Source organism: Marmota monax, unplaced genomic scaffold, assembly GCF_021218885.2.
Source record: "Marmota monax isolate L192 unplaced genomic scaffold, Marmota_monax_Labrador192_F-V1.1 WCK01_AAM20220418_F8-fsc00096, whole genome shotgun sequence".
In the NCBI taxonomy this organism is placed as follows: domain Eukaryota; kingdom Metazoa; phylum Chordata; class Mammalia; order Rodentia; family Sciuridae; genus Marmota; species Marmota monax.
This window is the reverse complement of record NW_026695236.1, coordinates 3,915,677-3,940,500: the sequence shown is the minus strand read 5'-3', so window position 1 is coordinate 3,940,500 and position 24,824 is coordinate 3,915,677. Positions and strand designations below refer to the sequence as shown.

Sequence of the window (24,824 nt, the reverse complement as noted above, 5' to 3'; positions counted from 1 at the left end):
CAGTGCTGAGAATCGAACCCAGTGCCTCACACATGCCTGACAAATGTGCTACTGCTGAGCCCCAGTCCCAGCCCCAAGTTACTGTCCTTTCTTTAGCCAATGTTATTCCTTCACTGTCATTGTCACCCAATAGAATCTTGGTATCTGATTTTCCTGATCCTCAGAATCAGACTGGAGAAAGGAATGTTAAAAATCTGGTAATAGAAAATATTAGCTGAGACTAGGACTAGCTAAAACTTCTTGTTTCTTTGACTTTGCCTAGAATTTTTAAATTTCAGCATAGTTTTAATAATGAACTTGAGTTGATCAGAAGCTGTAACTGTCAGTCATTCCAAGTATTGGATCAACAAAAGCTTAGATGGAAAAAATAACATGCTCTGCTTAGGAAATAAAATATTACAAAACACGAGTTATCGAATAAAAGGAAAATTTAAAAGGCAGAGGATTAGGTAGAGCAGTAAAAGCTTCTTCCAGATCCATTTGAAAAACCAAGCAAACAAGATAAAGACAGTCTTCTCTATGTGATAATGGAAAGAAGTATTGCTAGTTGGGGAAGATCTCACACAGAAAAAGTGGAAAGTGGAATATTTATTGTTATTTGGAGATGGACAGAACTATCAAGATAGAGGGTCAGCAAAGTAGAGCTTACAGCTTGGCCTAGTTTTGTAAATAAAATTTTATTGGTACACAACCATGCCCACTTGTTAACATTTTGTCTGTAGCTGTTTTGGCACTACAGTGACACTATAAGAACAGAGTTATACAAACAGCTAAATAATAAATACAGTTGAGTGAAGGGACTAGTTTTGTTTACTCATTTGGCATGGATTTTAGACCTAAAATTACCATTTTATAAATTTGGTTGTATAATAAAAAATCAGAACTTATATGTCAAAAACTATACCGGTTTTGCCGGGCTCAGTGGCGCATGCCTATAATCCCAGCAGCTCGGGAGGATGAGGCAGGAGGATCCCGAGTTCAAAGACAGCCTCAGCGATGGAGAGGCGCTAAGCAACTCAATGAGACCCTGTCTCTCTAAATATTCCACTTTCCACTTTTTCTGTGTGAGATCTTCCCCAACTAGCAATACTTCTTTCCATTATCACAAAATACTAAATAGGGCTGGGGATGTGGCTCAGTGGTTGAGTGCCCCTGAGTTCAATCCCTGGTACACCCTCCCCTCCCCCTGCAAAAAAAAAAAAATACAGCAGTGTTTTGAGAGGATTCTACATATTACAATTATTAACATTTATTTCAAAAATATATTTCTTAACTGTGGCATTTTTTAGGCTGATGAAAACTTTTACACTTGTGCATGGACCTATGATAGCAATACAAGCCATCCTTTGCTGGCGGTAGCTGGATCGAGAGGCATAATAAGGATAATTAATCCTATAACAATGCAATGTATAAAGGTGGGTTTTTTGGCTAAATTGCATATTTTGAATGTACATTGGTGAAAACATACTGTTTTCAATGTAAAATTAATCTAATCAGTGACTGCAAAATTTACAATTTGTGCATTGTTTATTGCTTTCTTTAGACAAATCTTTTTGAGTCCTTTGTGAAAGTTGTGTAATTAAATTGAGGAATAAGTGGGAAAAATGTTAATATTTGTAATGCTTTCTTTCTTTTCTTCTTTGGCAGAGATTAAACCTAGGGGTGACATCCCTGAGCTACATCCCATTGCTTTTTATGCTTTATTTTGAGACAGGGTCTTGTCAAATTGCTTAGGGCCTAACAAAGTTGCTGAGTCTGGCCTCTGAACTTGCTATCCTCCTGCCTCCCAAATCACTGGGATTACAGGGGTATGCCACCACCAGGCTTGTAGTGCTTTTCTTTTAAAATAATTTCCCTCCTTGCCTTTCTTTTGAGAGGCTTTCAATGGACAAATACCAGGTTTTGCAAGACACCCAAACTGGGAGTTGTAGATTGAAGGATACCTTGTGATTAACTGAATGGTAAAGCCTAGGAAGATGATATGGAGACTGGTTTAATTAACTGTTTTTAACCCTGGGGGCACATTAAATTACCTAAGGATCTTTTAAATGAGTCTTTGCTAATCCAGTCCTATCAGAACATCTTCAAGTGAGACTTGAGCATCTTTTTCCCCCTTCAGTCTGCAGGACAATTTTAATTTGTAGCTAAGGTTGAAAACCACTACTTTAATGAGTAAAACTATTTTTCCATTTTCTTAAGACTTATAAAAAAATTTACTGATTTTCGAGATATGAAATTTGAAATATTTTAAATTTATTGTAGCACTATGTTGGCCATGGAAATGCCATCAATGAGCTGAAATTCCACCCAAGAGATCCAAATCTTCTCCTGTCAGTAAGTAAAGGTAAGAGAAGCAAATGTTTCTTTAGTCTTATTTCTTCGGAAATAACAATTTTAAAGAGTAGGCCACTTCCTTTCTGCGCTCACACTTGTGGTGGAGGCAGCTAGTGCGCTTCAACGTGCAGGATGATGCTGGTGAGTTCGTGGACCTGTACATGCCACAGAAATGCTTCACCAGTAGCTGCATCATTGGTGCCAAGGACCACGTGTCCATCCAGATGAATGGGCCAAGGTGGAGAGGGTCACCAGCAGGTTTAATGGCCCGTTTAAAACCTATGCTATCTGCGGGATCATTCTGTAACAATGAATTTTTATAAAATCTTAGGCTACGTTAGTATTTCACAAACCAAGAATTAAAGAAAGGAACGGTGAAATGTACTTATGGCATTGACATCAGACTTTAATAAAATAATTGATACTGACAATGAAGTGGACAATCACTGTTTTTTTTTAATTTTCGAAGACTGTTGTATAAAGGATTCTTTGTAGAATTCCATAAAATTCTTATTACTCCAGCATAAACTTTTAAGAATATTTTCTATGAAGCTAAAGCTTTGTATTGCTCTTATGCTTATGCTGACATTATAAGTTTATTCTGGGTCTAAACAGGCCACTTAATCATTCTAAATTATTTCTGAGCTTTCCAAAATGAATTAGGTTGTGTTGTTTCTATTTTTCATTGCCTTCTTTTATGCTTCTACTTATTCTAGTCAAGTTTTTTCTTAGGCATTTGAGTCCTCAAATTAAAACTTGGACTGGGAATGTAGCTCAGTGATAGTGTTATAGGAAAGCAGCGAGTTGAAACTCCAAATCTCAGTTCTTGTGTTCTGACATAACAAAATTTAAAATCAGACACCAAAAGCTATTCAAGAGGACTTTAAAGAGAAAGTAGGTGAAATTAAAGTAAATAAATAAGCAAAGTGAAAATTAAAGCAGAGAGCACTCTTACAATGAGACACTGGGGCATCTGAGCAGAGAATGATAAAAGGAGACAATGTTGTCTACAAATTTATTAGTGTTTGATGTTTACCAGAATTAGAGACCACTCTGTACTCTTTGCCAATCAGGTGTTCAACTTCTTTAGGTAGTGGAGGGTTTTTTTTTTTTTTTTTTTTTTTTTGTGTGTGTGTGTGTTGCTGGGGATTTAACCCAGGGCCTTGTGCATGCAAGGCAAGCACTCTACCAACTGAGCTACATCCCCAGTCCCAAGGCAGTGGAGTTTTTGATCTTAGTTGCTCATCTCTGGAACTGTCATGGTGGCCATCCTATTTAGGGGGGCTTCATCTACAAGTCAATCCCATGTTGATATGGGCACTGGGGTCAGTAGCTGGTCAGAAGTTACCTTAGTGCGCCTATTTTACTAAAGGAAACTTTCTTCCCAGACAGATGAAGACACCTATAGCCATAATTCCTAGCTTCACATCACCATCAATGGACCCTGTCAAGTCCCATTAATCCTTTCTTTTGACATATTTCCCATTAGCTCCTTTGCTTCTGTTTATTATCTGCAAATTAACTACCACACTTTTCTTTCTCATCTACTTTGAAATAGTTTAAAGAAGGACCTAAAGTAATTTAAGGAACACTTGTGACCTTGCCATGCATTTCACTGCTCATTGGTGGCTACTACCTAACATTAGGGCATGCCTAGCATGTGTAATGCTGTGGGGTTGATTCCCCAGAAACAAAAAAACTCCCATATGAAAATTGTGTCAATTTTTTTCTGTAAATATTGAGGCTGAAGTTAAAATGACTACGACCAGGTCAGGCATGGTGGTGTAAGTCTGTAATCCCAGCAGCTCAGTAGTCTGAGTGAGGCAAGAGGATCATGAGTTCAAAGCCAGCCTCAGCAATTTAGCTGTTTTACAGCAATATTAATATATAAGCAATTCAGCAAGACCCTGTCTTGAAATATAAAAAAGGGATGGGGATTTGTCTCAGTGGTTAACCACCCCTGAGTTCAATCCTCTATATTAAAAAAATAAAAAGAAAATTACCACTAGGAAAAGATGTTATTTTTGTCCCCTGGTGACAGTAATTGAGCTCAAATATTCCTGTACAGCTGAGTAGACTAATTCTTCTCCTCGTTTAAATATCACAATTTTTAACCCTGGTCTTTCCCTATTGTATGAGCAAGAATGTTTTTAAAAAGCATACAGCCTTGGGCTGAGGTTGTGGCTCAGTAGTAGAGTGCTTGCACAGCACATGTGAGGCACTGGATTGGATCCTCAGTACCTCATAAAATAAGTAAACAAAATAATGGCATCGTGTTCATCTATATAGCTTTTAAAAAAAAAGCATACAACCTTTTCAAGCTGAGTAGAAATTTTACTATAAATGATGCCATCAAGAAAGTGAAAAAACAACCTATGAATGGGAGAAAATATATGTCATGAGCATATGAGCTCTTACAGCTCAACAATAAATAGACAACCCAGTTAAAAATGGACAAAAGTTCCAAATAAACATGTCTCCAGAAAACACACACAAATGACCAATAAACAGATTAAAAGATGTTCACCATTATTAATCACTAAGGAAATTGAAATCAAAAGCACAATGAGAACCATTTCACAGATAGTTAGGGTAGCTATAATAAAAAAGGCAGATAGGTATTGATTGAGATGTGGAGAAATTATAACATGATCAAACATTGCTGGTTGGAATGTAAAATGTAACCATTTTGTAAAATAAGCTAGCAGGTCCTTAACATTAAACATAAAATTATGAATTGTAGGTAGGGGTGTGGGTTTGCTTGTGCATGTGCACATACTTGTACTAGTGAAAAACATTTGTATACTCAAAAACTTGTACATGATTGGAATCAAGAAATCAGTTTTATAGCAATGTTAATTTCTCAATGTACTATTGCCTCCTGGTGGTAATTATATAGTATGTTAATACTCATTTACAATATGAGTATTGTTATATTTCAAGCTCTACGTGGCATGTCTTTTGCTATATATTTTTAAAACTTTTTATATATACATGACAGTAGAATGCATTTTGACATTATACATACATGGAGTGTAACTTCTCTAATTAGAATCCCATCTTGTGGTTGTACATGATGTGGAGTTTCACTGGTGCTTGCTATACATTCTTTATTGTTTAATAGAATAAGTTGGGACGGGGCAGGAGGTAGTATATTTCAGTGATAGAGGGCTGGCCTAGTATACGCAAGGCCCTGGGTTTGGTACTCAGGGCTGCAAAAAAATGAAATAAAAGAAGTTGTTCAAATTACAGTTATGTAATTTTCAAAGGAAAACTGTCATACTATATAATCGTGTTACAATGCATATTGTTTTCAGTCATTTTTGGCTTTCTGTAGAAATCTTATAAATCTGTTCAATCCCTTTTGATTTGTTAATATTGAGTGTGGTGAAGGGAAGAGCTAGTACCTTATTCTGTGGTGTAGTATAAAATTATGTTAAATCTCTGTTTTAATCTCAAAAGTATCTCTCCATCAAATTAGGATATTATTTAAAGAAACTTATTTGACATAAATAAGCTTAAAATATTTTTAAGATTACATAATTTAAAAATTTGTCTAGTTAATACTATAAATGTTATAAATATTTTAAGTTGCTATATAATATGGATTTCATTATTAGTCTTTACTGTGTGTAACTTAAGTCTAAACTTTTATAGTGTTTGCTTCTCTAAGGAGGTGCTGAAAAAGTTCACAGTAAATGAATGATAAAAGTTCATCTTAATTTTTTGTATGTTTACACTAGATCATGCTTTACGATTATGGAATATCCAAACGGACACTCTGGTGGCAATATTTGGAGGTGTAGAAGGGCACAGAGATGAAGTCCTAAGTGCTGTAAGTTGAAAGCTATAGGACAGTAAAGTTCAGGTTTATAAGCTGTGAACAATCCCCATGGAACTCTGTTCTTAATAGAAAGCATATGTTTGTTTCATACAGCCTGCCAGGCAGGCATTTTATTTATTGAACATGTAAGATTTTAATCTTACTGGTGAAGGAATAGAGCAAGAGTTTTTTTGGTGTTTGTTTTTTAAAATTACCTGTAGTTTATCTTACCAGTGCCTAGATTCTCATGTAAGAATAATATGAATATATTCCTTTCTATCTTTAATCTAAAATCACCCCAAAAAAGGTAACCTTTTTCTTTTTCCTGTTTCTTAATTACTGAAGGAACACATTACACTAGTTAAGAAACATTTTCTTGTTTGGCACTGTAGTGCACACCTATAATCCCAGCAACTAAGGAGGCTGAGATGGGATTGCTGGTTCAAGGCCATCCTCGGCAACTTAGAACCTGTCTCAAAATTAAAAGGACTGGGTGTATGGCTCAGTGATAGGGGGCTTCTGGGTCCAATCCAGAGTACTGCAGAAAATGAAAAACTATATTTTCCCTTTTTCTTTGAAGTAAGTTGTCTACTTTTTAGAAAGCGTTTTATTGTGCTCACACTAAGTTTAAGGTGACTTTTTTCCAACTCTCATGTTTTTTTCCCTTTATTCACTTAAAAAGTTAATTCTAACACCAATATAACTTTGAAATGTTTTGATTTACTAGTATAAAATAAAATCTGAGTTGTTTAAGGACTCATAGGTTCAAATTCAGATATCAATTGAATTTCTTGATTGGATTTGGATAAGAAAAGCAATGAAACTTCAGCTTTTTGTGTCATAAAATAATAATTTTACCTCAGCACTCAATATATACCTTGAAAATCAAACAAAGGGAATACTTTAATATAATGGAATAAATAAAAGTAAAATTCACATAATTTACTTTCTGGCCTTCCATATTATAAGAACTCATTTACTCTGGTGACAAACCAAATAAAACTTTAAATCTTGGAAGTAGTAAACTGTGATTTATGGATTACATAGATGAAAAACAAAATGGAGTTAGTGTTTTGATTTGAAATACAATTTTCACTGTGTTAGGTGAAAATTGGACAAATACAATTTGTGATGGTAATTTTTATACTTAATTTAAACTTTTCTGTTTTACATATAGGATTATGACCTTTTGGGTGAAAAAATAATGTCCTGTGGTATGGATCACTCCCTTAAACTTTGGAGAATCAATTCAAAGAGAATGATGAATGCAATTAAGGAATCTTATGATTATAACCCCAATAAAACTAACAGGTAACAGTTAATATGCTTTATTGTGCTGTTGAATAAATGTGTTTTACTTTTTCCCTGAATTGTTCAATAAATCCCCAACTCTAAGTTTAGAAGGCCTTTTAATAACCTTTAGGTATAATTTATCTGCCATAAAATTCACCCCTTTTAAATGGAAACCTTTTATTTTTAATGCTTATGGCTCAGTTTTTACAATCCCTTTAGAACTGTTTTTGCCTTCATTTAGTAGCATATTTTACTGATTTTTATTTAGCTATGCATATACTTAACCTTTTAAATTTACACATGTAACAGTTTTTAAAAAATATTTTTTAGATGTTGTTATTTATTTGTACGTGGTGCTGAGAATCTAACCTACAGTGCCTTATGCATGCTAGGCAAGTGCTGTTCCACTGAGCCACAACCCCAGCCCCACATATTAACAGTATTAATAGAATAAAGTAAAAGACACATCAGTAAGTTCTAATTCAAGATAATAGAATGTATTTAAAAAGAATAATGATAATATAACTTTTTTTTTTTTAATGAATCTCACTTCATTAAATAGAGGAAATTTAAATTCAGAAGTCTTGTTCCATGATACTGTGTGGTGGGCAATTTTTTTTTTTTAAATATTTATTCTTAAGTTTTAGGTGGACACAATATCTTTATTTTACATTTATGTGGTACTGAGGATTGAACCCAGTGCCTCGTGCATGTTAGGCGAGCACTTTACCAGTGAGCCACAACCCTAGCCCGTGGTGGGCAATTTTGTAACTTCCTTGTGTTTTTGAAATGTCTCAGTTTTGGAAATGCCTGAATTCTTAATGCAGCTAACTTTTTTAAGCATTACATTAGGCTGTCATTAACACTTTCATTTTAAACATATGTTTACATATACTAACTTTGCCTTTTTGTTTAAGCAAAGAGCTAGAGGTTATCTTCTGGTTTGCAAACTATATTAATAATAGTTAAATTTGTAAGCTACATTTGAGTACACTCATCAAACCTTAGTGACCTTTAAGAATAAATACAACTTTCAGAATTCTACTTTAAAAGAGCACAGACTAATATGGTGTTGAATTTGTATTTTGAAATTATTTTGTATATTTTTGAAATAAATACAAATTATATTTCTTAGTTTACAGAAAATAATATTGAGTTGTGCTGGTTTTCTCCTTGAAGGAGTTTAATCATAAGACTTTTAATATGTACTTGACTTAAAGGCATTTAATGTAATTGTGTAACAGTTAAAAATTTATGTCCAATCATCAATAACATTTGAATGTTTTAACAAATTCCCAGAATTTGAATTGGAAGCATTATACCAGATAATACAGCCCAACATGCTTTTTACATATGAGGGCAAATGTAAGAAGAGAACATGTCAATTGACTAAGACAATTAATTCATGATGTGTAATTCTATAATTATTTCAGTATAAAAACCGGCTCTTGGGGTTGGGGAAGCAGTCACTGGTAAAGTACTTGCCTAGCATATATGAATTCTGGGTTCTATACGTAGCACAACAAAAACACACAAAACTGAACTATTTACTAGATTAGAAATATTAGGTGTAGTATTAAAACCAGTAACTTCAGAATTGGTAGCAGCTTATCTTATTCATTGTCTTCTTGGAAGTGTCTTTAAGGGAAGAAATGGAGTCACATTTTAGTTTCCTAAATATAGAAATTATTTGGAAAGGTCTTTATCAGATTTCTGCAAGGCTTTTTCAGAAATTATTTCTTGAGGCAGGACTGTAAATTTATTTGTAGCTGACTTTGAGATGATGTTTCATTGCTTCCAGAAAGATGGCTATCTTAAGTATGTTAACTTTCATAGACTGTTAATGCTGAATTTTAAAGGATTAAATAAGTAGTTTAGTGTACTTTTGTGGGAAAATTTCACCCCTGCCATCAGATCTCTTTATTTTTTATTGGTTAGGATACTCAGAATTAAATGGATTAATTTGGGGTCATATGTAGTACAATTTTATTTTTTAAATATCATTGGACAAAAATAAGATTGAAAATTGATAACGGAAGAAAATAGAGAAAGAAAAATGGAGACTTACTCTTCAGTAAACAGATTGAAATATAAGTTGTCTGGAAACAGAGGAATTGATAGTCACATTTTATTTTTAAAAGTTTTATAAGTCAGGCTACAGATGTAGCTCAGTAGTAGAACACTTAGCCAGCATGCAAAAGGCCCCTGGCCATACCACAAAAAAGAGTTTTATAAATTCAAAAATTAAAACTAGTGTCATTTCTAATATATTTTTTTCTTTTAACTTTTTACATTTCTATTTTCCTTCAGGCCATTTATTTCCCAGAAAATCCACTTTCCTGACTTTTCTACCAGAGACATACATAGGAATTATGTTGATTGTGTGCGATGGTTAGGCGATTTGATACTTTCCAAGGTATGAAAAGAAACTGCAGTTAAGCTGTACTTTCAGAGAGAGAGAAAGAGAGTGCGAGTGTGTGAGTGTGTGTGTGTGTGTGTGTGTGTGTTTGAAACTTTGCAAATTCATTTGGTTAAAATGAATACTAGAAGGGAAATTTGACTCTCAAAGTCTAATATTTTGGTAGATTTGAAAACTTATTTTGGAATAATACAATTATTTGTGCTCTAGTAAGAGAAATGTAGCTTATAAGGTGATAGTGTTTTCTGATATTTGATGATGTTGCAAAATAACCAATAATTAAAACCAACAGTGTTTCTTTTTTTATTGATATGTTTGTGTCTATTTCAATAACATTTTATTTATAAAAACAGGAGGCTGGAGTTGGTTGGTTTATAGGCTATAGCCCCATCCTGCATATCCTGCTCTAACATGTTGATGGATGTAGGTATACCCTTCCATATTCATGGGTTCCACATCCTGCATTCAGCCAACCATTGATTGGGAAAAAAAAAAAAAAAAACCTGCACATGTACAGACTTTTTGGTCATGATTCTCTAAGCAATGCAATATAACAGTCATTTACATAGCATTTATATTGCATTAGATGTTATAAGTAATCTAGAGATGATTTTAAGTATATGGGAATGCTGGGTGTAGTGGCATACCCATGTAATCCCAGTCACTTGGGAGGCTAAGGCAGGAGGATGGCAAGTTTGAGGTCAGCTTCAGCAGCTTAGTGAGATGTGAGATTGAGTCTTAAATTTAAAAAAAGGGAGGGTATGGGAATGTAGCTCAATGGTAAAGCACCCCTGGGTTCAATCCCCTTTGCCAAAAGATAAATAGAGTCTATGGGAGGATGTGTGTAGGGTATATGCAAATACTGTGCCATTTTATATAAAGTACTTGGTATTTGGGGGCATCCTGAAACCATTCTCTTACAGATACTGAGGGCTCAATTTTCACACACACATTTTAAGATGGCAATTGAGAGAAGTTATTGGTGATGTTATTTGAACATTTGGATTGTCAGATTTGGAAAAAATTGCTATTTCGTTTCTTTTCTTGATGCGGATTTCAGGATATTCATGTATTCTTGGGCCAGAACCTAATTTATTTTTTTTTCTTTTCCTATGGGTATAGTTTTACTGTTGTTGTTTATCTCCCCCCCCCCCCCTTAAACTTTTGATCTTGAAATACTTAGATTCAGAAGAAGTTTCAAAGATAGTAAGTACAGAAAGGTCCAGTGTGATCAATTCCCAATTTCCCCTAATGGTCATATTTTACATAACTATAACACAATATCAAACCCAGGATATTGACACTGTTATTATAATGTGTGTGTAGTTTCTTGTTATTTTAATCACATGAATTTTGTCATTTCAAGAATGTAATAGTTTGGAATCTTTTGAGATTGTTTTTTCCCACTCAATGTAATGCCCTGGAGATCCATCCAAGTTGTTGCTTATATCAGTAATTCTCCTTTTTATTGATAAGTAGCATTTCATTGTATGGGTATACCACCACAGTTTATTTAACCATCTATTGTAGGTTGTTTTGGTTGTTTCCAGTTTGGGGCTATTACAAATAAAGCTGCTAATTAATGATTTTGTACAGGATTTGGTGTGGACTTGTTTTTCATTTCTCTGGGATAAATGCCTAGGAGGGCAATTGCTGGGTCATGGTTAAGTTTGTTTAGTTTTTTAAGAAACTGCCAAAACTATTTTCCAGAGTGGCCGTGCCATTTTACATTCTCACCAGCAATGTATGAGAGATCCAGTGTCTCCGAATCTTCGCCAGCATTTGGTATTGTCATTATTTTTTATTTTAGCTGTTCTGATAGGTGTGTAGTGATATCTCATCGTGGTCTTAATTTGCATTCCCTGATGGCTAGTGTTGTCGAACATCTTTTTCATGTGCTTATTTATCATCCATATATCCTTTTTGGTGATGTCTTTTCATATCTTTACTCATTTTCTAATTGGATTGGTTTTGTTTTGTTTTTACTGTTGAGTTTTGAGAGTTGTTAATATATTCTAAATATGACTCCTGTGTCAGATACATAGTTTGCAAATATTTTCTTCCAGTCTGTAGCTTTTCATCCTCTTAACAGGGTCTTTAAAATGTCTTCAGTTTTTATGAAATTCAATTTTTGATTTTTTAAAAAAATTTTGTAGACAATGCTTTCAATGTTGTGTCTAAGAACTCTTCACTAAGTCCTAGGCCTTAAAGATTTTCTCTTTTGTTTTATTTGTTTTCTTGCTATGTTTTCCCTCAAATGTATGATCTATTTTGAGTTAATTTCTGTAAAAAGTACGAGGTTCAAGTTGAAGTTAGTTTTTTCCCTATACATACCCAGTTACTCCAGTATTATTTTTTCAAAGACTATGCTTCTTCCATTGAATTGCTTTTGTACCTGTCAAAAATTATTTGAACATACTTTGTTCCATTGAACTGTATGTCTGTCTCTGTGCCATCACTACATACATGGTCTTCATTATTGTAGCACTATGATAAGTCTTGAAATTGGATAGGTTGATTTCTCGCTTTATTCTTTTTCAAAATTGTTTTTAGCTATTCTAGTTCTTTTGCCTTTACATATAAGTTTTAGAATGAATCTTGTCTACATTTACCAAAAAAAAAAGAAAATCTTATTGGGATTTCTTTTTGGGATGAGGGAGATTTTGATTGAAATTATGTTTAACTTATATGTAATTTTGAGGGGCAGTAATATCTTGAGTTTTATAATCCATAAATATTGTATGTCTTTCATTTACTTAGTTTTTAAATTGTATTTATCAGCATTTATACCTTTTAGCATACAAGTCCTTGTTTGTGCTTTGTTGGATTTACATCTAAGTATTCTTTATTCTCTTTTTTAGCTATTATAAATTGTATTTTAAATTTCCATTTCCATGAGTTCATAACTAGTCTATAGAAATACAATTGATTGAATATTAATCTTGAATCCTACAACCTAAATAAATTGCTTTTTCTAAGAACTTTTTTTGTTCTTGTTGATTCTGTGATTACTTGGGATTTTCTATGTAGACCATCTTGTCATCTATTAATAGGACAATTTTATTTTTTTCCTATATGATCTGTATGCCTTTTCTTTCTTTCCTTATTGCACTGATGAACTCAACTGTTGGTACTATGTTGAATAACCATGTTAAGAACAGACATTTTGACTATAGTCTCATAATTAATAGCTGGATTTTTTTGTTATTATTGTTGTTCTGTTTTGTTTTAGGTATTCTCTGTCAAGTTGAGAATTGTATTCTCTTCCTAAATTTTTGAGTTTTTCCACAAATGGGTTTCATTTTTGTCAAATGCTTTTTCTTCATAAGTTGATAAAATTATGTTTTTTTCTTTATTCTGTAGCCTGTTAATTTAGTGGATTGTACTATTTTTTGAGTATTGATCCAGCCTTGTTTCTCTAGAATAAACCCTACTTGGTCATGCTGTATAATTTCTTTTATATGTCGTAAAATTCTATTTTCTAAGTATTTTTGTGGATGATTCATGAAGTATTAAACTTACCTGAATTTTTTTTCCTTGTTATTTTAATATGGTTTGGGTATCAGTAATAATGACTTTATATAAATGAATTGGGACTATCTACTGGGTCTCTAATGATAAAACCTGTTTTATTCTTGAAATTTGTATTTTTTTTTGTCATTTTCTAGAGCTTTATCAGTATTGATCTTTTCAAAGAACTTTTTATTTTGTTGCTCTTTATGTTTTAATTTTTATTGGTATCTTCTTTTTTTAAAGAAGTTCTGTGAATTTATTTTAGATATGTTTCATGGGAGTTTGAAAAGAATAAGTATTGTGAAAATTAGATGCTATTGGTTGATGGTGTTAAATTCTTCTGTGTCTTATTGATTTTATGTATACTGTTTTGTCACTTACTAAGAGACAAATGATTAAATCTCCAGCTATATTGTAGATTTTTCTTTCTCCTGACAATTCTATTACAGGTTTTGCAGTTCTGTTGTTCGGTACATATATATTTGGTATTGCTGTATCCTGGTGGCTTTACCCTTTTATTGTTATGTAATATTTTACTTTTTAACATCTGTTTGTTGTGTAAGTTTCTTATAGATTACATATAATTGAGTCATTTTGTAATTAATCCTCTCTGGTGGTTTATTTTATTTGATTTATTTAGACCATTTATATTTAAGCCTTAACTTAGGTAATTATATTAGTCTGCTGGATTGGTTATTTTTGTTTATATGTTTTTGTTTTCATTTCTCTCTCTGGGTTTTTTTCAGTGGTTGCTTTACTGTATATGTGTAACATGTCATCCTTGTATTGGTATTTTATCAATTCAAGTGAAATGTATGACTTTTCATTCCTTTATTCTTCATTTACAACTCTTAAATATTTGCTTTATATTGAGAACCACATCAGAATCTTGCTTCAGTCATCAAATATAATTTAGAAAACCCAAAAGAAAAGGGAGCGAGTATTACATACTACTCATCCTGCTTTTTCTGTTCTTCCATACTCATAATGCCAAGATGACTCCTTAAATAATTTCCTTCTGTTCAGGAAACTTCTTGTAGGTAGGTCTGCTGTTGACAAAATTCTCTTAGTTTTCCTTCATCTAAGAATGGCTTTATTTCTTCTTCATTCTTGAAGGATGTAGTCACTAAATATAGTTTTCTGGCTTCACAGTTTTTTAGGTTTTGTTTTTTAACTATTGAAAAAGTATTTGTCCCCCCTTTGGTTTGATGAGGAATCTTCTGGAAATTTTTCTCCTCTGTAGATAAGGCATTCTTTTTGTTTCTGCTTTCACCATTTTTCCTTTGTCTTTAGTTTTTAGATTGAACATGAATATATTTGTAGTTTGGGGTTTGAGTATAATTTGAATGGAGATTTATTTGGATTTATTTTGTTAGCGTTCACTACCTTCTTGAATCTTTGATAGATTTATTATTATTATTATTATTATTATTATTATTATTACTCTTTTAGTCATAGATGGACATGATATCTTTATTTTATTTATTTATTTATTTTTATGTAGTGCTGAGGATTGAACCCAGAGACTTACACATGCTTACAGGAGCAGTCTACTACTGAGCCACAACCCCAGCCCTAGGTTTATGTTTTGGGGGCATATTTTTGTCTCAGATTGGAAACCTTTCAACCATTATTTGAGTTATTTTTTAACCCTGCACCTCTCCCTAGTTTGGAGTCTGATGAAATGTTAGATCTTTAATTTGGTTTCTCGGATTTTTTTTTTTTTTTTAAGGTCTGTTTTCTTTTTTACTCAGATTGGATAATTACTGTTGTTCTCTTTTTAAAATTCTTAACTCTCTCCTCTGTCTTCTGCTATTCAGCCCATCCATTGAAGTTTTAATTTTGATTATAATACAATTTTATTTCAAATTTTTCCATATATATTCTGTTTCTGAAACCTTTTTTAGTTCAAGTGTATGTATTTGTACTCATTAAAGCATTTCTATGATTGCTGCCTTAAAATCCTTATCAGATAATTGTGACATCTATTGCTTCAGTATTGGTATCTTTTTTTTTTTCAAGTTGAGATTTTTCTGATTCTTAGTATCCCAGTAATTTTTTATTGATTTGTGGATATTTAGGGTATTATGAGACTCTAGATCTTCTTTCAAGCTTCCCTTGTGGTAGGCTTCTTTGATACTTTTCAGCTGGGGAAGGAGAGCACAGCCTTGTGGTTACCAGTTAGTGGGTGGGAGTTCAGACTTTCTACTAGGCCTCAGTTAATACAACCATAGTTGGAGGGGTTGGGATGCCTCATTAGTGCTGAACTAATAGTCTCCACTGCTGTGTGGATAGTTAGTTATGGCCTTACCACTGAGTGGTTGTGACTGTCCTGACTCTGTTAGGCCTTCTCTAGCCCTTCTCTGATACTAGGCCAGCCAGAAAGTCACCTTATTGATGCTAAGGGTATGGGATACCAGTGGATATGTAATCAAGGTACTTAGTTATGACTTAAGAATGGTTCCTTACCAGGATTTTGTAGGTTCAAGTGAAGATGAGTCATGGGTTTTTCTGTGCTGTTTTGAGAGGCTTGTCTTTACTTGTTAGCATTCTTGCTTTGTTGCCTTCTCTAGCATCCAGTCTGGGATATAAAGAAAATCCAGAGAACTCAACACTCTTATGGTTCACATTCCTGGGTTCATAACTTGTCTGCCTTTTCTCACCTTTAAGATTGTTTGCTTTATATGATATTTAGTCTTTTAAGTTACATTCAGGGGAATTAATAGAGAAAAGTGAATCTACTCCTTTTTTTTTTTTTTTTTTTTTTTTTTGTAGCAGCAATAAAAAGCCAGTAGCTTTAAATTTCTACCCTTAGAACTTAATCTGGCCAGTTGTTCAGTAGTGCACACTTATAATCCCAGCAACACAGGAGACTGAGGCAGGAACAACACAAGTTTCAGTCCCTTAGCAACTTAGTGAGACACTGTCTCAAAAAAATAAAAAGGACCAGTGATATAATTCAGTGGTTCAAGAACCCATACTCCTGGGTTCATTTCCCCATACTGGGAATGTAATCACACTTAAGGACAGGATTTCTGAATTTAGGTGAGAGGTTGGACTAAATATTAATGGTCATCTCAAATCTGGCTCTGTGTTAAAAATCACTGGAAGAACATGGTAAAAATAGATTCCTACACTTTATCCCCCAAACATTCTAAATTTGGCACAAGAACCCTAGAAATCTGTGATTCTAAAACACTCCCTAGATGATTTCGAAGGTAATGAATCAGCTCTGGTAAATTCTTTTTATCTTCCCTTACTTTAGTTTTCCATGAGGCGGGACTCTAATAATTAAAATTCTTGACTGGGGATGTAGCTCAATGGTAGAGTGCTTGGCTGGCATGCCTTAGGCCTTGGGTTTGATCCCCCACCACAGGGGGAAAAATATTCTTTATCAGCACAGTAAGAAGTACATGAAGAACAATTTTATAATTCTTATGCTTCTGCCTTCCCCTGAGAGATTCTGATTCATTGGGGTTGGGGTCACGATGAGGTTCCTGAGAAAATTCCACAAGTTATTATTGATCTAGTTGTACACTTGTTCAAGAGTCATCAAGCTAAGGTGATCTCTGAGGGTACTTTGTAGTTAAGAACTTGTGTAACATATACCATACAGCATTATGTTTGAAAAATTTGAAAAAGAATAAAAAAATGTGTTGTCCTGCCAGGTATGGTGGTGCATGCCTGTAATCCCAGTAGCTCTGGAAGATTGCTAGTTCAAAGCCAGCTTCAGCAACTTAGCAAGGCCCTACACGACTCCGTGACACCCTGTCTCTAAATAAAATATAAAAAAGGGCTGGGGATGTGGCTCAGTTGTTAAGCCTCTCTAGGTTCAATCCATGGTATTAAAAAAAAAAAAAAGAAAAAGTATTATCCCATTCTGATCTTCTTATGACCATGTGGTTAAACTGTTTAAATGCCAGTTACCCTTGCTGCAGGGTTACCGCCTTTGATAGTGTAAGCTGCACAGCAAAATCCAGGGAGCACTGTTTACTTAAACCAAGGTTTCTTAATCTGGTGTTATTGAGGTTGTGCTGTATAATGTAATTTGGTGAGGAACTATCCAATTCATCAGAAGATTTTTGTCAGCATGTCTGGCTTCTACCAATTAATAATATGAAAGACATCCACAGTTTTGAAATTTTCTTTTCATTGTATTCTTTACCAGTTCCTGCCTAAGTAGGAATGTGTGCACAAAGAGTCAGTGTTATATGATAAGAGAAGTATAACTTCATATCATTTGAGCCCATCCACATGTCGGTGTCTTGATGTTAAACTACTGCTTTGATTGCCTCCTTTTGCCCTACTTCAAACCTGATCTTCAAGGCACATTGAATGAATTCATTATATCTGTTACCTGTCAGGTGGTACAGACACTGTGGTTGAAGAATGCAATAAAGGATTAGAAATAAGTTGGAAAATTGGGGAAACTGGTGATAAAAAGAAGGACCAGATATTGAAAAGCCATGTATTCTAATACAGTGTTTTTATAATTATACCTTTGAAATGTAATTTCAAAGTATCTCTGGGTACCAAAGTATCTAGAGCTGAACGTGGTTTGATTATGAAGAGAAATTGTGACTTCCAACATGAATATTCCAAACAACATAATTTTTTTGTATTGTCTAATTTTGTTGATCAGATTTCTTATACTCAAATGTGGACGTTGACTGTATACAAATGAATGTGTATCACTGGATTAACCACATTCTTTGACTTGTCATTCTAAAATAATAGTCTTGTTTTAAATTTTTAAAATTCAGTTCTAAAATTAATACTTGTTTTTCTTTTTTCTCTTTTAGTCTTGTGAAAATGCCATTGTATGCTGGAAACCTGGCAAAATGGAAGATGATATAGATAAAATTAAACCTAGTGAGTCTAATGTGACTATTCTTGGGCGATTTGATTACAGCCAGTGTGACATTTGGTACATGAGGTTTTCTATGGATTTCTGGCAAAAGGTAGCAGCATATTTTTACATTTTGAAATTATTTGGCTTATACTCCATTGTAATTCTAACTTTTTTCTGTTATATCCATGTTCTTTTTACTCTAAGAATCTATCTTGATGTTTTGTATTGATTAAAAAATTCTGCCATTGTGGGCTCTGTATACCATCTGCAATGCCTGTTATAAATAAAATTGGCAGTTTGGTATCAGTAGTTAAATTTAGGTTACATTCCATAATAACTGTTACTAACATTTAATATTTTAGTGATTGGAATGTTAAATTACTTCTGTAGCTTTTTCCTAGGAAAATCAGCATGGAAGACAGGTTAAATACTAGTTACTAGTTACCTAAAATGTTAAAGAAATCTGTTGTTAGGATTCTGTGGTAACAAATTAACTGGGTATTCATCTCTTTTTTTTTAAAAAAAAAAAAAAAGAAAAGAAAAACATGTTTTGGAAGAGCTTTCCACAACTGTTGCTATAATTCTTTAAGGCAGGGCAGAAAAAAGAGTACCACATTACAATGTAAACTGTAAAGCCCTTCATAAAATTGTGAAGTGCCTTCTTATTTTACTCAGGACACCTGTGAAATATTAATTGCTCTTATTCCTATTTACAAATCAGGAATATAAGATCCAAAGAAATAGTCAAGAGCGCAGTCAGAGGCTGGAGCCGAGGTTTTTCTGAAGTAAGAAAGTTGTCTTAGGATTGTTGAATGCCTTGGAGCATGGTGATTTTATTAATTTGATGTTTTTAAAAATGTTTACACAGATGCTTGCATTGGGCAATCAGGTTGGCAAACTTTATGTTTGGGATTTAGAAGTAGAAGATCCTCATAAAGCCAAGTAAGTATTGAGAAATTTCTATAATATTAAAGACTTCTGCCTTATTCCCCCCAAAGTTTTATGCAAATATAGAAAAAATATTGACACTTGCAGTATCATCCTTAAATAACATTTTAACATTTACAAATTTCAGAGTTACAAGTATTTTTTTATTTTAATAATGAGCACCTTGGTGATACTTGTAAAAATTATATGGTGCCGCTTGGGTTTAAAATATACCCAAATTTTATGAGATTTGAGATTGAACTTTTAATGAAGATAGTCTGGTTTTAAATGCTTTTTAAAGAGACTTGGTATCTGTTTATTTTCTTATTCATTCTAAAGGTAGATATTGGTAGTATAATGTAAAATATTTAACCTCTTGTCATGTTTTTTCCCTAGATGTACAACACTGACTCATCATAAATGTGGTGCTGCTATTCGACAAACCAGTTTTAGCAGGGATAGCAGCATTCTTATAGCAGTTTGTGATGATGCCAGTATTTGGCGTTGGGATCGACTTCGATAAAATATTTTTTCCTACTCAAAATTAGACTGTGTTGTCTGTGTAAAATAGAATTAATGTATCTTGCTAGCAAGAGCACATAGAGCATTTAGACTTGTTTTTCAGCGTTCAATCAGGCTGAGCTGAATGTAGTGATGTTTACATTGTTTACATTCTTTGTACTGTCTTCCTGCTCAGACTCTACTGCTTTTAATAAAAATTTATTTTTGTAAGCTGTGTGTTATTTTATTTTCACTATGATGAAAGCAAGTTGAAAGTTATAAAATTATAGCTTAATCTATTTGTGATGATCTTTTTTTCTTAACTGGAGAAAGCAATTTAATGTAGAGATTTAAGTGTAGGCTCTACAACTAAGCTGAAATTAAATATTGGCTCTGCCACTGTGTAACTTTGGGTAAGTAACATCTCTGTGCTTTAGTTTGCTCATGTGTAAAATGAATAATACTACCACAAAAATGAGAAGCAAATTATTTTAATGTATTTGGGGTATTTAGAATATTATTTGCCAAATAATAAGCCCTAAGTATATTTTATGATTATTGGCTATTATATGTTTTATGGTTTTATAGTTTTAGTGATTTCTTCTGTGATGATTCCACAAGTAATTATATTTAAAATTCAGTAGTATTAGAACATATGTTTTCTTGTCAGTAGATTTGTAATTGGACCATTAGTAAACTTAGTGGAAATGTTATTATTAGAACAAAGGAGAGGACATACTGTTTAAATGCACGGTCTAACAATGAAAGATACAGGGAGTATGTCCATGTAGTGAGTTATTGCCTCATTTCTAAAATGGTAGCCAATAGGCTAAGTGAGATTAAGTAGATCTCATAGGGTGGAAGGTAGTTGGGTTTTGGTCTCAGACATAGAGCATGTTGCATTTATTTGTGAACAACAACAAAATCTCCAAAGAGGACCACGATCACATGTCGAATGTTAACCAACCTGAAGCAGAATGAAGAAAGCCTGAGTAGTCATGAAACTATGGTAGAGGTAAGGTGAGGTGAGCCAGGCCAGGGTAAAATATGGAAGACTGAATTTTGTCAAGTTTTTAAAAGGATTAATAAAATTTTCTTTTTTGTATTTTTAAAATTTGGTTTTGATATTGTATACTTGTATGGTATTGGACAGTGTCGTGTCTCTGAAGCAAGGTCTACCTCCCTGAAATACAGTGCTTTAACTCTTAGTAAACAGGAAAACTTTATCAACATTTATCATCTTTGCATCCAATGGATCCTTCTTAAGTCGCAAACCAAAAGCAAATAAATTTTGATGCATAAACACTAAAGATAGTACTGTGACATCCTTTTAGCAAAGCAAGGTGGTCCAGTTTATTATGGCAAAATACTGCAAGGTGAAATCCTTCCTGTTACATGACTAACTGGGTGAGTGTATGTTCCTTCATAGAAACATATTATTCACTTCTTGAATGGAAAAATTCTGCAATGTAGGTCATCTGAAGACAGGCTGAAATTTCACTTACACAATCAGTTTTGTCACTATCTCTAGAGTATAGTGCTATGTCTGCCTCTCATGATCTTCTGATTCATCTAATAATTTAGAAATATCTTTTTTTGTAATTTTTTTCCTGCATGAGCAGAAAATGAAATATTTTGAATTCTCAGCTTTGTTCCATGAAAGCTGAAAGCAAACCACAAAGGTGGCATCTCCTCTTAGACCTTGAAAAACGATCAAATATTTTGAGTGATCAAGAAGACTGAAGAATGACAAATTGAGCTTGCTTTGGCAGTACATACACTAAAATTGAAAAGATAAACGGAAGATTAGCATGATTCCTGGACAAGGATGACACATTTTTTTTTTTAATGTTCCATATTTTTCTTCAAGAGAAAAAACACCAGGTCATATTAAGAGGCAAGCCAATCACAATTGCTTCTGATTTCTCAGTACAAACTCTACAAGCCCTAATAAAAGAACTCATGACTAGTAAACTGGCACTACAGAACTTAAATATTAAACAAATTGAAAAGGCTTCAGAGCTCACAGAAAAACTCATTTGAAGAGTAGCTAAGCAAATGAGAAACAAGACTAAACAATAAAATGACAGAAGTTAATAAACATCTTGACATTGAAGGTGTATTGTCTCAACTCTCCAATTAATAGATGTTAGTTGGCAAAGTGGATTAAAAAACAGGTCCCAACTATATGTCTGTAAGAGACATATCAAAGACAGCCACAAGCTGAAAGTGAAAGGATGGAAATTGATAGATATACCATGTGAATGGAGTCTGAAAACAAGCAGAAGTAGCTACTCCCATATGACAAAAATTATATCAGAAAAAGGAAAAAAGGTCACTTTGCATTGGTAAAGGGAGCAATCCAACAAGAAGATATAACAATAATAAATGTTTATGCCCCAAGTATGAGCATAACTGATTACATAAAAGGCACTACTCAAATTGGAGCCCCAGATAGCCCCTAGTACAATAATACTGGGTGATTTCTCTGACCATTAGATAGCTCATCTGGACAAAAACTCAGTAAAGACTCTATGGATGTTAAAAATATAAATCAAATGGACCTAACAGGCATCTATAGAATATTTTATACAATAATAATATACTTCTCAGAATCTCATGGAACCTTTTCCAAGATAGACCATATTTTAGGCCATACAGCAACTCTTACCAAACCAAAAAAAAAATTTGATATAATTCCTTGCATCTTATCAGATCATGATGGGATGAAATTAAAAATCAGTACAACCAAACCCTATGAAAGCTATATAAACAGCATGGGGATTGAACAATACTCTGAAGGATGAATGGGTGATAGAAGAAATTGAGTGAGAAATTTAAAAATTCTTAAATAGGAATAGTGATGCAACATACCAGAACATCTGGGACATTGCGAAGGTAGTTCTGAAAGGAAAGTTTATAGCTGAGTGCCTACATAAGAGAATTAGAAAGGTCCCAAATAAATGACCTAATGATGCATTGCAAGGCCCTTTGAAAGGAAGAACAAACCAATTCCAAAACCGATAAAAGGAAGGAAAGACTTAAGATCACAGCTGAAAATCAATGAACTTGAGAATAAAAAAACAATCCTAAGGATGGATGAAATAGAGTTCTTTTTAAATAGATTGATTGATAAATCCTTAGCCAAACTAAAAAAGGGAGAAAAGTAAGATTAATGAAAATCAGAGATAAAAAGGAGAACTCATCACAGATGTTAGAAATCCAGCATATCATTAGGACTATTTTGAAAACTGGGAAACCTACAAGAAATGGATACATTTCTAGTTGAATACATGCCAAAGCTGAATCAGGACGTAGGAAACCTAAACAGGTCAATAACTTGTATTGAAATACAAGCAGTAATAAAAAGATTTTAATGAAGCTTACAGAACATTAAAAGAAATTGAAGAGCTTTGAAGATGGAAAGACCTCCATGTTCCAGGACCAGATGGGTTCTCAAATTGTATCAAACCTTTGCAGAAGAACTAATGTCAATAATCCTGAAATAATTCTATGAAATAAGGATGTAACCTTCCAAATTCATTTTATGAAACCAGTATCACACTCACACCAAAACCAGATAAGGATACATCAAGGAAAGAAAACTATAGACTAATATCCCTGATGAAATTAGATGCAAAAATACTTAATAAAATTTAGCAAATTGTGTCCAACAACATTTCAAGGAGATTGTACACCATGACCAAGTTGAGTTTATTTCAGAGATGCAAGGATAGTTTCATATATATAAATCAATAAATAATTCATCACATTAAAAGAATTAAGGTCAAAAATCAGTAATCTCAATAGATGCAGAGAAGTCTGAAAAATTCAGCACGCATTCATAACAAAAACACTGAAGAAACTAGTAATAGAAGGACCTACCTCAACATCATAAAACTATATATTAAAAATTCAAAACCAACCTCATAGTAAATGGGGAAAAATTGAAAGCATTTACTTTAGAATCTACAAGTCAAAGATGTCTACTCTCACCACTCCTATTTAATGCAGTTTAGAAATTCTAGCCATTAGGCAAGAGAAGCAAATAAAAAGGATAAAAATAGGAAAGGAAATTATCACTGTGGATGATATGATTCTATACCTAGAAGATTAAAAACAAAACAAAAAAAAAAACTCCACCAAAAGACTTCTAGAGGTAATAAATTTGGCAAAGTAGCAGGTTATAAAACAATATATACCAACAATGAATCTTCTTAGAAAGAAATCAGGAAAACAGTTTTTACAATAACCCAAACAAAAGTAAAATACCTAGGAATATATCTAACTGAAGAGGTGAAAGTGTTCTATAATGAAAGTTACAGAACATTAAAAGAAATTGAAGAGCTTTGAAGATGAAAAGACCTCCATGTTCCTGGATAAGCAGAATTAATATTAAAATGCCCATACTACCACAGGCAACATACAATGCAACCCTTATCAAAATAACAATGATATTCTTCACAAAACCAGGAAAAAACAGTCCTAAAATTCATTAGGAAGAATAAAAGACCCAGAATAGCCAAAGCAATATTAAGCCAAAAAAGCAATGTTGGAGGCATCACAATACCTTACTTCAAATTATACTACAGAGCTATGGTAACAAAAACTTCATGATACTGGCATAAAAACAAGACACATAGACCAATGGCACAGAGTAGAAGACACAAGAGACAAATCCACACAGATAAAATCATCTAATCCTTGAAAAAGTTGCCAAAAATATACTTTGGAGATGCAAGGATAGACAGGCATTTTAACAAACGGTTCTGGGACAACTGGTTATCACATGTGGAAGAATGAAACTAGACCCTTATCTCTCACCCTGCACAAAAGTCAACTCAAAATGGATCAAATACCTATGAATTAGACCAGAAATTGCAACTTGCAGAAGAAAATGTAGGGTCAACACTCCAGATTTTAGGCACAGGCAACAACATTCTCAATAGGATTCCTAAAGCTCAGGCAATAGGTCAAGAATTAATAAATGGGATGGCATTAAGTTAAAAATCTTCTGTGCCACAAAGGAAACAATAATTAAGAATGTGAAGAGTGAACCCAGAGAATGGGAGAAAATCCTTGTTAGCGACTCTTGCAGAGGATTAATATCTAGAAAATATAAAGAGCTAAAAAACACTTCACCAAAAAACCCAATTAATAAA

The 24,824-nt window shown here is 33.3% G+C and overlaps 1 protein-coding gene and 1 non-coding gene across 4 annotated transcripts in view; both read left to right on the top strand.

Annotated features, from left to right (window-relative positions):
* Eed (embryonic ectoderm development) overlaps positions 1–19,893 on the top strand; it is a 30,458-nt gene extending 10,565 nt beyond the window's left edge. Inside the window, exons 5-13 of one of the 3 annotated variants that reach the window (XM_046439358.2) lie at positions 1,290–1,415; positions 2,263–2,344; positions 6,078–6,169; positions 7,335–7,468; positions 9,761–9,866; positions 11,580–11,654; positions 18,185–18,343; positions 19,103–19,176; positions 19,558–19,893. In XM_046439358.2, the coding sequence (XP_046295314.1) occupies positions 1,290–1,415; positions 2,263–2,344; positions 6,078–6,169; positions 7,335–7,468; positions 9,761–9,866; positions 11,580–11,654; positions 18,185–18,343; positions 19,103–19,176; positions 19,558–19,684 (975 nt within the window). In that variant the 3' untranslated portion in view covers positions 19,685–19,893. The remainder of the gene's footprint in view (positions 1–1,289; positions 1,416–2,262; positions 2,345–6,077; positions 6,170–7,334; positions 7,469–9,760; positions 9,867–11,579; positions 11,655–18,184; positions 18,344–19,102; positions 19,177–19,557) is intronic. The other 2 variants (XM_046439360.2, XM_046439359.2) reach the window with 2 other exon arrangements.
* Positions 19,894–21,422: 1,529 nt separating this feature from the next.
* On the top strand, positions 21,423–21,525 carry LOC124089401 (U6 spliceosomal RNA). The gene has a single exon (XR_006850731.1). It is a non-coding gene; the product is annotated as a U6 spliceosomal RNA (small nuclear RNA).
* The last annotated feature ends 3,299 nt before the right edge of the window (positions 21,526–24,824 follow it).